General features: G+C 44.7%; 1 protein-coding gene across 1 annotated transcript in view; it reads left to right on the forward strand.

The window, feature by feature from the left end:
• LOC135056940 (oocyte zinc finger protein XlCOF7.1-like) overlaps window positions 1-14,047 on the forward strand; it is an 85,344-nt gene that overhangs the window by 68,861 nt on the left and 2,436 nt on the right. The window contains exons 7-12 of the mRNA XM_063962722.1: window positions 5,958-6,013; window positions 6,114-6,247; window positions 6,592-6,783; window positions 7,106-7,184; window positions 7,303-7,400; window positions 7,547-7,817. Of these exons, the coding sequence (XP_063818792.1) occupies window positions 5,958-6,013; window positions 6,114-6,247; window positions 6,592-6,783; window positions 7,106-7,184; window positions 7,303-7,400; window positions 7,547-7,817 (830 nt within the window). The remainder of the gene's footprint in view (window positions 1-5,957; window positions 6,014-6,113; window positions 6,248-6,591; window positions 6,784-7,105; window positions 7,185-7,302; window positions 7,401-7,546; window positions 7,818-14,047) is intronic.

The raw sequence follows: 14,047 nt of genomic DNA on the forward strand, positions 1-14,047 counted from the left end.
GTTGTTATTATTATTATTATACAGGAGGAACAGCCTGTGGTGTCCTGTTATTATTATTATACAGGGGGAACAGCCTGTGGTGTCCTGTTGTTGTTATTATTATTGTTATTATTATTATGAGTATACAGGGGGAGCGGCCTGTGGTGTCCTGTTGTTGTTATTATTATTATTATTATACAGTGGGAGTAGCCTGTGATGTCCTGTTATTATTTTTTATACAGGAGGAGCGGACTGTGGTGTCCTGTTGTTGTTGTTGTTGTTGTTATTATTATTATTAAGGGGGAGCAGCCTGTGGTGTCCTGTTATTTATTTATTATTATTATTATACAGGGGGAGCAGCCTGTGATGTCCTGTTATTATTATTTTTATACAGGAGAAGCGGACTGTGGTGTCCTGTTGTTGTTGTTGTTGTTGTTGTTGTTGTTGTTGTTGTTGTTATTATTATTATACCGGGGGAGCAGCCTGATGTTGTTGTTGTTATCATTATCTAGGGGGAGCATCCTGTGGTGTCTTATTATTATTATTATACAGGTGGAGCAGCCTGTGGTGTCCTGTTGTTATTATTATTATACAGGGGGTGCAGCCTGTGGTGTCCTGTTGTTGTTGTTATTGTTTTCTCATACGTCCTAGAGGATGCTGGGGACTCCGTCAGGACCATGGGGTATAGACGGGATCCGCAGGAGACATGGGCACACTATAAGACTTTGAATGGGTGTGAACTGGCTCCTCCCTCTATGCCCCTCCTCCAGACCTCAGTTAGAAAACTGTGCCCAGGGAGACGGACATTTCGAGGAAAGAATTTATTGTGTAAATACAGTGAGTGTCATACCAGCTCACACCACGAACATACCGCAGAACGTGGTATTCAATAGAACACCAGCCAACGGCATGAAAAATACACAGCCACTTGCTGATAAAATATGTAACACAACCTTTGTGTCAACCCAATCAATAATAAGATACCGCATGCCAAGACATAAACAACGTCAGCAACAGCCTGACAGAAAAGAAACACCACAAGAGTGTAACCCTAACCAATAACGGCAGACACAGTACGCACTGAGACGGGCGCCCAGAATCCTCTACGGACTAAGAGAAAAGGATTTACCGGTAGGTATTAAAATCCTATTTTCTCATACGTCCTAGAGGATACTGGGGACTCCGTAAGGACCATGAGATTTATACCAAAGCTCCAGACCGGGCGGTAGAGTGCGGACGACTCTGCAGCACCGATTGAGCAAACAAAAGGTCCCCATCTGCCAGGGTATCAAACTTAGCATAGCAAAAGTGTTTGAACCCAACCAAGTAGCCGCTCGGCAAAGTTGAACCGCCGAGACTCCTCGGGCATCCGCCCAAGAAGAGCCCACCTACCTAGTAGAATGGGTTTCCACCGACTTCGGTAACGGCAATCCAGCCGTAGAACGAGCACGCCGAATCGTATCATAGATCCAGCGTGTAACAGACTGCATAGCCGCAGGCGCCCCAAACATGCTGGGAGCATACCGGACAAACAGAACCTCTGTTTCCCCAATCAGAGCCAAATTGGCGATCTAAAAATTCAAAGCCCTGACTTAATCGAGAGACTTTGAATCAGCCAATGCATAAGTAACCACAGGCATCAAAATAGGCTGGTTTCCGCGAAACACAGAAACCACTTTTGGCAGAACTATTATCCGAGTTCTCAATTCCGCTCTATCCACATGGAAGATCAAACAGAGGCTCTTGTGAGACAAAGCCGCTACTTCTGACACACGCCTTGCGGACACCAAGGTCAATAGCATGACCACTCTCCAAGAGAGAAATTTTAACACAACCTTTCATAAAGGTTCCAATCAGCGTGTCACAAGAAACCGCAACACCATGTCAAGGTCCCATGGTGCCAATGGGGCATAATTGGAGGTTGGATGTGCAGTACTCCTTTCACGAAAGTCTGAACTTCCGGAAAGGTGGGCAAATTTTTTTTTTTTTTAAGAAAATGTATAAGGCCAAAACTGGACTGAAAGATTTACCGGTAGGTATTAAAATCTTATTATTATTATTATTATTATTATAATACAAGGGGAGCGGACTGTGGTCTACTGTTATTACTATACAGGGGGAGCAGCCTGTGGTATGTTATTGTACAGGGGGTGCGGCTAATGGTGTCCTTCTCTTTTTATTATTATACAGAGGGTGTGGTCTTTGGTGTCCTGTTATTATTATTCTACAGGGGGAGCGGCCTGTGGTGTTCTGCTATTATTATTATTTTACAGGGGGAGCAGCCTGTGATGTGCTGTTATTATTTTATAAAATGGGTGTGGACCGTGGTGTCCAGTGATGATTATTATTATACAGGAGGAGCAGCCCGTGGTGTCCTGGTATTGTTATTATTATACAGGGGGAGCTGCCTGTGGTTTCCATTTATTATACAGGAGGAGCAGCCTGTGGTGTCCTGTTATTATTATTTTTATTATACAGGTTATGCGGCCTGTGGTGTCCTGTTATTATTATTATTATTATTATTATTATTCAGGGGGAGCTGCCTGTGGTGTCCTGTTATCACTATACAGGGGATCGGCCTTTGGTGTTCTGTTATTATTTTTGTTTTACAGGGAGAGCAGCCTGTGGTGTCATTATTATTATTATTATTTTACAGAGGGAGCTGCCTGTGGTGTCCTGTTGTTATTATTATTATTATTATTATTATACAGGGGGAGCGGCCTGTGGTTTCCTTTTTTTATTATTAATATACAGGGGGAGCAGCCTGTGGTGTCCTGTTTATTGTTGTTATTATTATTATTATTATTATTATTATTATACTACAGGGGGTGGGGACTGTGGTGTCCTGTTGTTATTAATATACAGGGGGAGCAGCCTTTGGTGTACTGTTATTATTAATATTATACAGGGGCCTGTAATAATATACAGGGAGCAGCCTGTAGTGTACTGTTATTGTTGTTATAATTTAGGGAGAGCAGCGTGCGGTGTCCTGTTATTTTTATACAGGGGGAGCAGCCTGTGGCCAATCCGTTTTACATGTATACACTGTGATGATAATTAAACACTATTAAAAGATAGAGTGGTGGAATATCTTTATTCACACAAGTCACAGGATTCCAAACAGCATGGATTTACTCCGTGACTAAAATAATAGATCAATGGGGCTAGTTATAGCTTATCTAGACTTTAGTAGGGTTTTTGACACTGTTCCACATCGCAGACTACTAAATAAACTCGAAAGCTTGGGATTGGATACTAAGGGGGTCATTCCGAGTTGATCACTTGCTGCCGTTTTTCACAGCGCAGCGATCAGGTAACTACCGCAATGCTCAGGCGCGTCGTACGTGTACAAAGTGGATCGTTGCTGAGCAATGGATTTAACAAAGAATCCATTCGCACAGCCGATCGCAAGGAGATTGACAGGAAGAAGGCGTTTGTGGGTGGCAACTGACCGTTTTCTGGGAGTGTTTGGAAAAACGCAGGTATGTCCAAGCGTTTGCAGGGCGGGTGTCTGACGTCAATTCCAGGACCAAAAAGACTGAAGTGATCGCAAGGGCTGAGTAAGTCCAGACCTACTCAGAAACTGCACAAACTGTTTTTGCAGAGCTCGGCTGCAAAGCCGTTCGCACACTTGCAAAGCAAAAATACACTCCTTTGTGGGCGGCGACTATGCGTTTGCACGGCTGCTAAAAGTAGCTAGCGAGCGATCAACTCGGAATGACCCCCTAAGATTATTAAATGGCTAAGATCTTGGTTGCAGGATAGAAAACAGAGAGTTGTGGTAAATGGAGTGCATACACATGAAGGAAATGTTACCAGTGGAGTACCCCAGGGATCGGTACTTGGACCATTGCTTTTTAATCTCTTTATTGGTGACATTGCAAATGGTATTGAAAGGAAAGTATACCTTTTTGCAGATGACACAAAGGTATGCAGCAGGGTAGACACACCAGGTGGGGTAAAACAAATGATTGAGGTTCTAGGTAGACTAGATGAATGGTCAAGCGTGTGGCAATTGCAGTTTAATGCCAAAAAATGCAAAATCATGCACTTGGGTCTCAAAAATCCAAAGGCTACATATAGTATTAATGGCACTGTAGTGGAAACTACTGAGGAGGAAAGGGATCAAGGAGTCACTATTTCAGGTGACTTATAGGCAGGTAGCAATGTAAATAGAGAAAGGGTAGGGGGGAGGGGATGCTTCCTTCCCCTTACCTGGTATCTCCCCAGCATACTGACTGATACCTGTAACAATACTTGAAACTATCTGGTAATAGAATTTCAGAGATATTTGTTACATGAATTTGCAAATACATGGGAATCTGCTGAGCCACTTCACGGCGTCTCTGATATCAGCAGTCCTAACACTACATAATAGCAGTGCCCATATTGGGCCATGTGATTTGCCTATAGTAAGGCCTCATGCTAAAACACCTGATAAGTGCCTCTGGAATGATTGAGCTGCTGCCACAGTTTGCACATGTGATAAGGAATTGAATGGGAGCAGCATTTGGAAGGCATGCTGGCCCTTGTAGTGCCAATGGTAAGCTTGCTCTCTGTATGCTCCTTTATCATGATCCTTACTGTAGATAAATCACATGGTCCTATGTGGGCACTGCTATTATGTACTGCATGGGTTTTCAATCTGTGGCCCTCCAGCTGTTGTGGAACTACAAATCCCTGCATGCCCTGCTCAGGATAAGCATGTCTTAATAGAAAACTGTGGCAAATTCATGTATAGCATATCTCTGACATTGTATTACCAGATAGTTTCAAGTATTGTTACAGGTATTAGTCAGTGTGTTGGGGTATACTGCCCCCCTCCCTACCCGCTTTCTGTTTTTCTTGAACCCTCCCTTTTTTTAGCACCTGATAAGTGTCTCTTTAATAATTGAGCTGCAGTCACACTGTGCAGGTAAGCAATGTAACACAGCAATGAGGAAGGCTAGTCAGATGCTTGTCTGCATTGGGAGAGGAATCAGCAGCAGAAAGGAAGATGTAATGCCACTGTATAGGTCATTGGTACGGCTACATCTAGAATACTGTGTCCAGTTCTGGAGGCCATATCTTCAGAAGGACATTATTACATTAGAGACTGTACAAAGAAGGGCAACTAAAATGGCGCATGGCCTACATCACAAAACATACCCAGAAAGACTAAAAGACCTGAACATGTATAGTTTGGAGGAGAGAAGGGAAAGGGGGGACATGATGGAAACTTTCAAATATATCAAGGGTTTTAACAAGGTCCAGGAGGAAACATTCTCCAAATGAAGAGAAGCAATAGGACACGAGGATATGCACTGAGATTGGAGGGAGGGGGGGCTATTCCACTTGTCCACTACTCTTTCTGTGAAGTAATTTTTTCTCAAATTGCCCCTGACCCTCCCTCCAGTTTTGGGATCAGTATGATTTACTTACAATCAAAATACAGACAACAATTGACCTATGGTCAAAATACCAACAAAGTCACAATATCGACATGGTCGATATACCGGCATTCAAAATGTCGACAGGTCAAAAAGTCGACATGGGGTTTTCTAATTTTATTTGGTGTGTATGTCGACCTAGGTCGACATGGACATCAAGTGTACCGTGTCCCCTCGCATGGCTCTCTGCGTTCGGCACACTATTATATTCCCCCGCCACGTCCACTGGCATGGTAATTTATCAACAAGTTGGTTTCAATGAAAAACGTATTGCGATTTTTTGACCTGTCAACATTTTAAATGTCAGTATTTTGACCGTGTCGACCTTTTTAATGTCTGTATTTTGACCATCGGTCATTGGTTGTCTGTATTTTGGCCGTTCAGATTTTGATTGTAGGTAGATTCATTGCATCCCTCAAAAAAGGGTTGAGATTGCCCAAAGGATAAAAAAAGGACAGACTAGATGGGCCAAGTGGTTCTTATCTGCCGTCACATTCTATGTTTCTATGTTAATGATGGTTATTATTGTTATTTTACATTTATTTCTAGACAACTGAGCTGTGAGGAATCTGAGTCTGAATTACTTAGGATGAACAAGGACAGGAGTCTAAAAACTCACTCAGTGCTTATTATTTGCCTATATTACATGTGTGCTCTGTGGTGTTTATTATACTTATTATACTTCCTAGACCACTGAGCTGTGAGGAACGAGAGTGCTTACTAGACGTCACGTGAGGATGAGATGCATCACTGATTCCATGATGGATAAGGACAGCAGTCACATGATTGAGAGGATACTAAATCTCACCCTGGAGATCATCTACCTACTGACTGGGGAGGTGAGGGGATCTGGGAGCGTCACAGTGATGTCACTTATATCTATAGTGATAATACAGGGACATGACTGGGGAGGTGAGGGGATCTGGGAGCGTCACAGTGACATCACTTATATCTATAGTAATAATACAGGGACATGACTGGGGAGGTGAGGGGATCTGGGAGCGTCACAGTGACATCACTTATATCTATAGTAATAATACAGGGACATGACTGGGGAGGTGAGGGGATCTGGGAGCGTCACAGTGACATCACTTATATCTATAGTAATAATACAGGGACATGACTGGGGAGGTGAGGGGATCTGGTGTATGCATTGATATTTGTTGTCTTCCCTAATACACAGGAATACACAGTAGTGAAGAAGACATCTGAGGAGTGTGAGACTCCCAGCAGCCATCACTGTGTGTCAGGAGGACTGAGCAGGACCCAGAGCCCCATCATGGTGCCTCCACCTCACTCACTGATACATGAGAGGCACAATGACCAGAAGATCCTGGAACTCACCAACAAGATCATTCAGCTGCTGACTGGAGAGGTGACTGCTGGGAATGGGGCATTATACAGTAACACCACGGGACGTGTCTGGGTGATGACTGGAGAGGTGCCTGCTGGGAATGGGTCATTATACAGTAACACCAGGGCATGTGTCTGGATGATGACTGGAGAGGTGACTGCTGGGAATGGGACATTATACAGTAACACCAGGGTATGTGTCTGGGTGATGACTGGAGAGGTGACTGCTGGGAATGGGACATTATACAGTAACACCAGGGGATGTGTCTGGGTGATGTCTTTATCACTGTGTGTGTCAGGTTCCTATAAGGTGTCAGGATGTCACTGTCTGTTTCTCCATGCAGGAGGGGGAGTATATAGAGGAACACAGGGGTCTGTCCAAGGATGTGATGATGGAGAATCACCGGCCCCTCACATCACTGGGTAAGAGGAGACAGTCATGTATTGTACAGGGGAGAGCAGTTATGGGGGCCCCTATATACACACATCATCCGATAATCACATATATACACTGTACTCAGTCACTGTGTGTCTCCTACAGATGGGCCCAGTAACAGAGATACCCCAGAGAGATGTCCCCGTTCTCTGTATTCCCAGGATTGTACTGAGGAGAATCACAGAATTCCACCGGATGATCAGGTAGGTGGGATTTAGGGCATCCCAAAGTACTAAAGGAATTTTTCATTATAGGATGTGTAGAGGAGCTGTATATGACTTATATTCTTATTTTGTAACTCAATAAAATGAAGTATTATTTAAATGTTATTGATTTGTGGGTTCCTTAGAGTGAAGATCTGATTGAAAAGACGTATATGACTGATATGAAGGTAGAAGGTATAGAGGGAGAAGAGACGTATGTGACTGATATGAAGGCAGAAGATACAGAGGGAGAAGAAGAGACGTATGTGACTGATATGAAGGCAGAAGATATAGAGGAAGAAGAAGAGACGTATGTGACTGATATGAAGGCAGAAGATATAGAGGAAGAAGAAGAGACGTATGTGAGGGGTGATCAGCAGTGTAAGGAGGAGGAATTTCCTACAGATATCAGCACAGGTGAGTAATAATTGTATTATAGAAAATAGTCCAATATTCTCCTTGCTCAGTCACTACAACAAACTTATTCTATACCTTCCCCTGTTAGTAAAAACTGAGGGAAATGTATCTGCCCAGTCGGGAAATCAGGAGCCATCAGCCCCTATTATACTCCTGCACTACCCTTCACATTATGTCACTGTGTGTTACCAGCCCAGAGATCTGACCAGTCTCCTCCGCTCACTCTCTGGTGTATCTCATACATCAGGAGCCATCAGCCTCTATTATACTCCTGTTCTCCCCTCACATCATGTCACTGTGTGTTACCAGCCCAGAGATCTGACCAGTCTCGTCCCCACACTCTCTGGTGTATCTCATACATCAGGAACCATAAGCCCCTATTATACTCCTGCTCTCCCCCTCACATCATGTCACTGTGTGTTACCAGCCCAGACATCTAACCAGTCTCCTCCACACACTCTCTGGTGTATCTCATATACCAGGAACCAACAGCCCCTATTATACTTCTGCTCTCCCCCTCACATCATGTCACTGTGTGTTACCAGCCCAGAGATCTGACCAGTCTCCTCCCCACACTCTCTGGTGTATCTCATACATCAGGAGCCATCAGCCCCTATTATACTCCTGCTCTCCCCCTCATATCATGCCACTGTGTTACCAGCCCAGAGATCTGACCAGTCTCCTCACCACACTCTCTGGTGTATCTCATACATCAGGAGCCATCAGCCCCTATTATACCCCTGCTCTCCCCCTCACATCATGTCACTGTGTGTTACCAGCCCAGAGATCTGACCAGTCTCTTCCCCTTACTCAATTACCCTTTGTCCAGTCAGTGCACTACCCCTAGTATGGTACATGTGCATTAATAATTATAAGTAATAATATTTGTATATGTTGTATTTGGTTATGATTCATTTGTTTTACATATGTGTGGCTGGGTCCCCGTCCCGACCCTGGTCTCCCCTACATGGTGTTTCAACACTGAGAGGGTTAATCATTGTGCTGTGGTGCTATTTGTGAAAACACTATCAGCCCCAGGTGTCATTTTAAATGTATTTCTGTGTTGTGATTGCATCGCAGCCCCATAACCGCTTTGGTCACGTCAGTGCTGCGTTACACTGTTGGAGTGCACCGGAGGAGCTGCTGCATTCAGGAGCTAGTCCCAGGCTTCAGGGCTATGATCAGCTGATTGCTCAGGACCAGGAGATTGGCTCCATGTACCCCAGCATGGAAAAGGTTCCAGTTCCTCCTCTAGGTACTGAGAGCAGCTTAAAAGGCTCCTGCTCGGTTACAAGGAGACTCTTGTCAGGGAATCTGGTCTTCCAGCTTCTGGATTCCAAATTGTATGAGCCGTTGGCTCATGCCCCCCGCACGTCCCGGCCATTTCTAGGTGACCAGAACACCGGAGATCCTCTTTCTGATGGCTTTCTGTTGGATTCCTAGACACAGGGACCTCGGGCATTCACAGGAGGGGGTTTGAACGTGCAGCGCTCAGCTGTACTGAATGTGTAATTAGAAGGGAGCTTGGATGGAGGAGCTTCCTGATTGGCTCCTGTCCTCTTTATTTCTCAAGTCAGCCCTGCCAGTTGCTGCTGGTTATAGTTCTCAGTCGCAGTGGGAGCCTTTGTCCCTCTGTTCTGTTTTCTGATTACTTTCTGGTTCCTTCCTAACTATAGAATATCTGCTCACCTGGCCTGTTAGTAAGTGTTTGTGACACACCTGTGATTCCGCAAATCATTCCCAGTCTGCAAACCTGGCCAACCAGTGAGGTCTGTAATTTGTACAGCAGTGATATCATCTCTTGGACTTCTGGACTCTTGGGGGTAAATTTACTAAGATGGGAGATCTATTTAAGATGGGATGTTGCCCATAGCAACCAATCAGATTCTACTTCTCATTTATCTAGCACCTTCTAGAATATAATACCTGGAATCTGATTAGTTGCTATTGGCAACATCCCATCTTAAATAGAACTCCCATCTTAGTAAATTTACCCCTTGGCCTGTCGACAAGTGTTCTGACACACCTGTTTATCTGCAAATCACTACCAGTCTGGAAACCGGGCCAAACAGTGGAAATCTGCACGGCAACAATATCGCCCGCAGGATTCCTGCATATCTGGCTAGTTATTATGTGTTTCAGACACACCTGCGGGTCTGCAAATTACTACTAGTCTGCCAATCAGTGGAGACCTGCAACCTACACGGTGGTCATATCTTCCACAGGAATTCTGCACCCCTAGCCTGCCATTTGTTGTTGTTTCTCTTTAATATTCTCTGTATTCTTTTCTCGTTCAATTCTTGTATTCTTGTGTATCTTGCTTACCTGGGTTCTCTCCATCGGTATTTGGTCATGGTCGTTTGAGGTTAAGCCCGTACCACTGCTAGTAGCGTAAGTCCTGAGGGCATTCAAGTACCGGTAAGCGTGACTAGCTTTGTGGGAAAGGCGACAGTCGTAAGGCAAGAAGACCTGTTTGTTTTTCCTACAGGTCTTATCTTTAGACGTACATGGGCCAGTACAAAGAAGATCTTCAGCTATTATAACACAAATATAGCCAGAGATGTTGGTTTCTTTCAGAATCCTGGAAGAAAGCATTCTGCATAATCTCTCATGCACAAAGGAATAACCATTACCCATTCTCCATGTGGGACAATGTTAAATGTACACATGCACTTGGTTTAATTTGCTAAGGAAACCAAGGTGGACTTACCTCCTGTGGTATTGGGTGTTGGAGCTGAAGTCAAAGATGGCCTGTGAGAAATTCTATATCCACTTAACATCTTGAGAGAAATTTACTTATGGGACATCTTCTACCATATGCTGTGGAGTGACTGTCTTTGTAAAGACATATCCTGTGAGCTATAGAGATCTGCTTGCTTCAAGACGCATCCATCTGCTGTATCCTGTGACTACCAAAGTAGCACAAACAACTACTCTGATCTGTGGCTGTCCTGGATTCGGCCCAGCATCTCCCAAGTCCTAGCCCTCTGCACGCTACTATCACAGTCTGGTCTATAGTGTGGGGTCAATGGGAAGTTGCCAACCAGGAGGTGTTGAAGCAGTGTGTCCACACATTCCCAAAAGTAGGCGGTTCTGTTTGCTGGTGTGGAGACTGGGTGAAACGAACGTTTCCTGGTACCAGTGTAGGAACGTGATGATGACGGCAAGTTACTCGCCCCTGATGCACTGGGAGGAGTTTTTAACAGACGGTTACTGATGGTGAAAGGGAATCCCGAGAGTGGTAAAGTCAAAGAGGGTTGCTCAAGGATGCATAACCTCCTATATGAACAACTAATTCGTGGTCACCTGGTGGAGTGAGGTCTTCCGGTCATAACTAGTATTACAGACCTGTCGCTGGTTGTTTTGGCCAGTGTTACCAATTTTTCTTCCTTTTCTTTCTTTACCCCCTTTCCATGTCTGTTCCCCTTTTACTCCATCTCTCTCCCGTCCTACCGCTTATCTTGCTCTCCCCATTACCCTCTTTTCCCGATCTCTCTCTCATTTTATTTACCCTTGTTCCCTCATCTATCTCTTCCCCCTTTCTCCATCTCTCTTTCCTCTCTCCGACCCATCATGTGCCAATTAGCTGGAGTAAAGGAGAGGCCGTGGTGTCCAGGCAGCACTGATGAGTGGAGGGAAAGGATGGGGTCTTCCCTAGCTAGCACTAGACACATACATTATATTATAGATGGGTAGATGAGAATATACATGAATGAGACCATCCTGGGTGAGGGACATTTTTCTGTAATGTATTGGGGCCGAGCAGAGAGCACTCATGGACTTCCAGGTTATAAAGCACAACACCGGATCTACCTTCACCCATTTGCAGGTGGTGACCTCGTTGCCCTGTACTTGGACTAATCAGATCCCGCCCTCGCTGCCGAATTTGCCTAAACCCATATGGACAGTGTGCTGTAGTTAGGGAGGGGATGGCAAGAAGCTGGTCCATCCTTTGTCCCTGTGGTCACCACTGTGGCAGGCCACCCGCCCTCACAGAAACAACAATACAAAAATACAGTGTGGGGAACACATTTCCAGTGTTGAGCAGAAGAAGGCAACCAGTACCCACTCCTCAGTAATGTTACATATGACCGTGAAACTTACTACAACTTAAAAGAAAATCAGGCACCACCGGACAAAGGGAAGGGAGGCCGGTGGTTGGGAAGAAGGGGTTTGGAAGGGGAATCCGTATGAGAAATTACCTTTGTTACATACATAAGTTACCAGCAGCACCAAGGACAGCGCAACACCTAGTCAGAAGATAACATTAGATGGCGGTACCAATCTGTGGTTCCACAAATGTGTTGAGTTTACTCTTGGCTTTGAGAGCTTACAGTTTCTATGTACGGGCCCTTTGTAAAGTTTTATAACTCCTCTTTCAATGTCTGGCATAGTTGATTGCCTTTCCAAATATGTTTTTAGAATAATAATCTGAAGGACGGAACGTATTGTCCATTTTAGAAGGATCATCTTCTTTGCAGTTAAGATGTTTCTCTCTTACATGGGGGATTAGATGTTTACGGGGGGAACTCTAATCCTCAGGATCAAAATTTGCTACATAGTAACGCGATGAGATCTAGTGCAACATGTAGAGGAAGAGCTAGATACAAGAAAGTTGACTGTTTATTCCAAAAACATCGAATTTTACGGCATTCAGAGCTCCTTGGGCAATGACCCGAATCTCCCGAAACCATGCGTCTGCGCTGACCTCACCAGATCTTGGTGGAAATTTACCAAGGTCCCGATTTGATTCAAGTTTGCATTTTCATACGAAAATGCAACTCGGAAATTTACTAAACACAAAACACGGCAGTCTTAGGGCAATTCATACTGAGATACACTGCTGTCCACACAAATATGAATCAATAGACCATAGGTCAAACACGGTTGGTTTTTCACATGCACCTCATACAACACGGAAATTTACTAAGAATTCGTATTCTCTATCGCTGCCGACAATAGTCAAACACTGCTGGAAAAGCATGGAATTTGTACAGAAATAGAGCTTTCAAATAGACCAGCTTCTGGCTGGCGTGTTTGGAGAATCATGCACAGATCAGTGAGACCCCATGCTTGCTTCTCTGTGTAAAAATGTAGTAAAGATTTAAAAAATGTGTGGGGACCCCGCTCCTAAGCATAACCAGCACCGGGCTCTTTGAGCCGGTCCTGGTTGTTAAATACCGGGGGGGGGAAATTGCGTATTATTACAACCAACACCGGGCTCTTGGACCGGTCCTGGTTCCAAAAATACAGGGAACAGGGGATGTAGGGGTCCCCCCCGTATTTTTGAAACCAGCACAGGGCTCCACCAACCAAGGAGATAATACCATTGTCATGGCATTACCCCCCAACTAGTCACCCCTGGTCGGGTTTCCTGGGGGAGTGGGGATCCCTTTAATAAAGGGGTCCCCTCTTCAGGCACCCAAGGGCCAGGGATGAAGCCCGGGGCTATGGCAGCCACCCCTGGATTGTGGATGTCGACTTTATAGCTTGTTTGTGTTTAAAAAAATAGAAATAAGTTGTCTTTTGTTGTGGAACTACAAGTTCCAGCAAGCCTCCCCTGCACGCTGGTACTTGGAGAACCACAAGTACCAGTATGTGGGGTATTAAAGGGTCAGCTGCTACCTATAGTTCCACAGTAAAATAAATATGAAAAAAACACAGTACACACACACTGCGAAAGTAAGATTTTATTTGAACACTTACACACACATACTTACCTAGTGTCCCACGGAGCCCCTCAGTTTCCTTGTCAAGTAGAATCCATGGGGTACCTGTAAATTAAAAAATGATACCTAATCCGATGTAGAGCGGTCCTCTTTGGTCCATGTAGGCATCCAGGGGTTTAAAAAAAAAAAAAGGCAAAAAACCCGGTCCATGCAACTGAAGGGGATCCATGTGTATACATGAATCCCCTTTCCCTGAATGGCGGGACCCCTCGTGACTCCTGTCACTTGGGGACCCGCCAGCCAATCAGGGAGCACCACGTAATAGCACTCTCCTTATCGGCTGTGCGCTCCCAGCCTGCCAAGCGTAGCGCCTAGGCAATAATGGGAAAAGAAATCCCCATTATCGCCTATGGTGGGAACCTGCGGTCACCCACAAGAGTACCAAAAATGGTTTAATGAGGACAGAGTGTTTCATGCAATTCTCAAATTATTGCAGCGGGATCTGTTTTCTATACCATCCAATTTTGCCCACATATGATAGACTTCTTCAATATACAAGTC

The sequence above is a fragment of the Pseudophryne corroboree genome, chromosome 3, assembly GCF_028390025.1.
Source record: "Pseudophryne corroboree isolate aPseCor3 chromosome 3, aPseCor3.hap2, whole genome shotgun sequence".
In the NCBI taxonomy this organism is placed as follows: Eukaryota; Metazoa; Chordata; class Amphibia; order Anura; family Myobatrachidae; genus Pseudophryne; species Pseudophryne corroboree.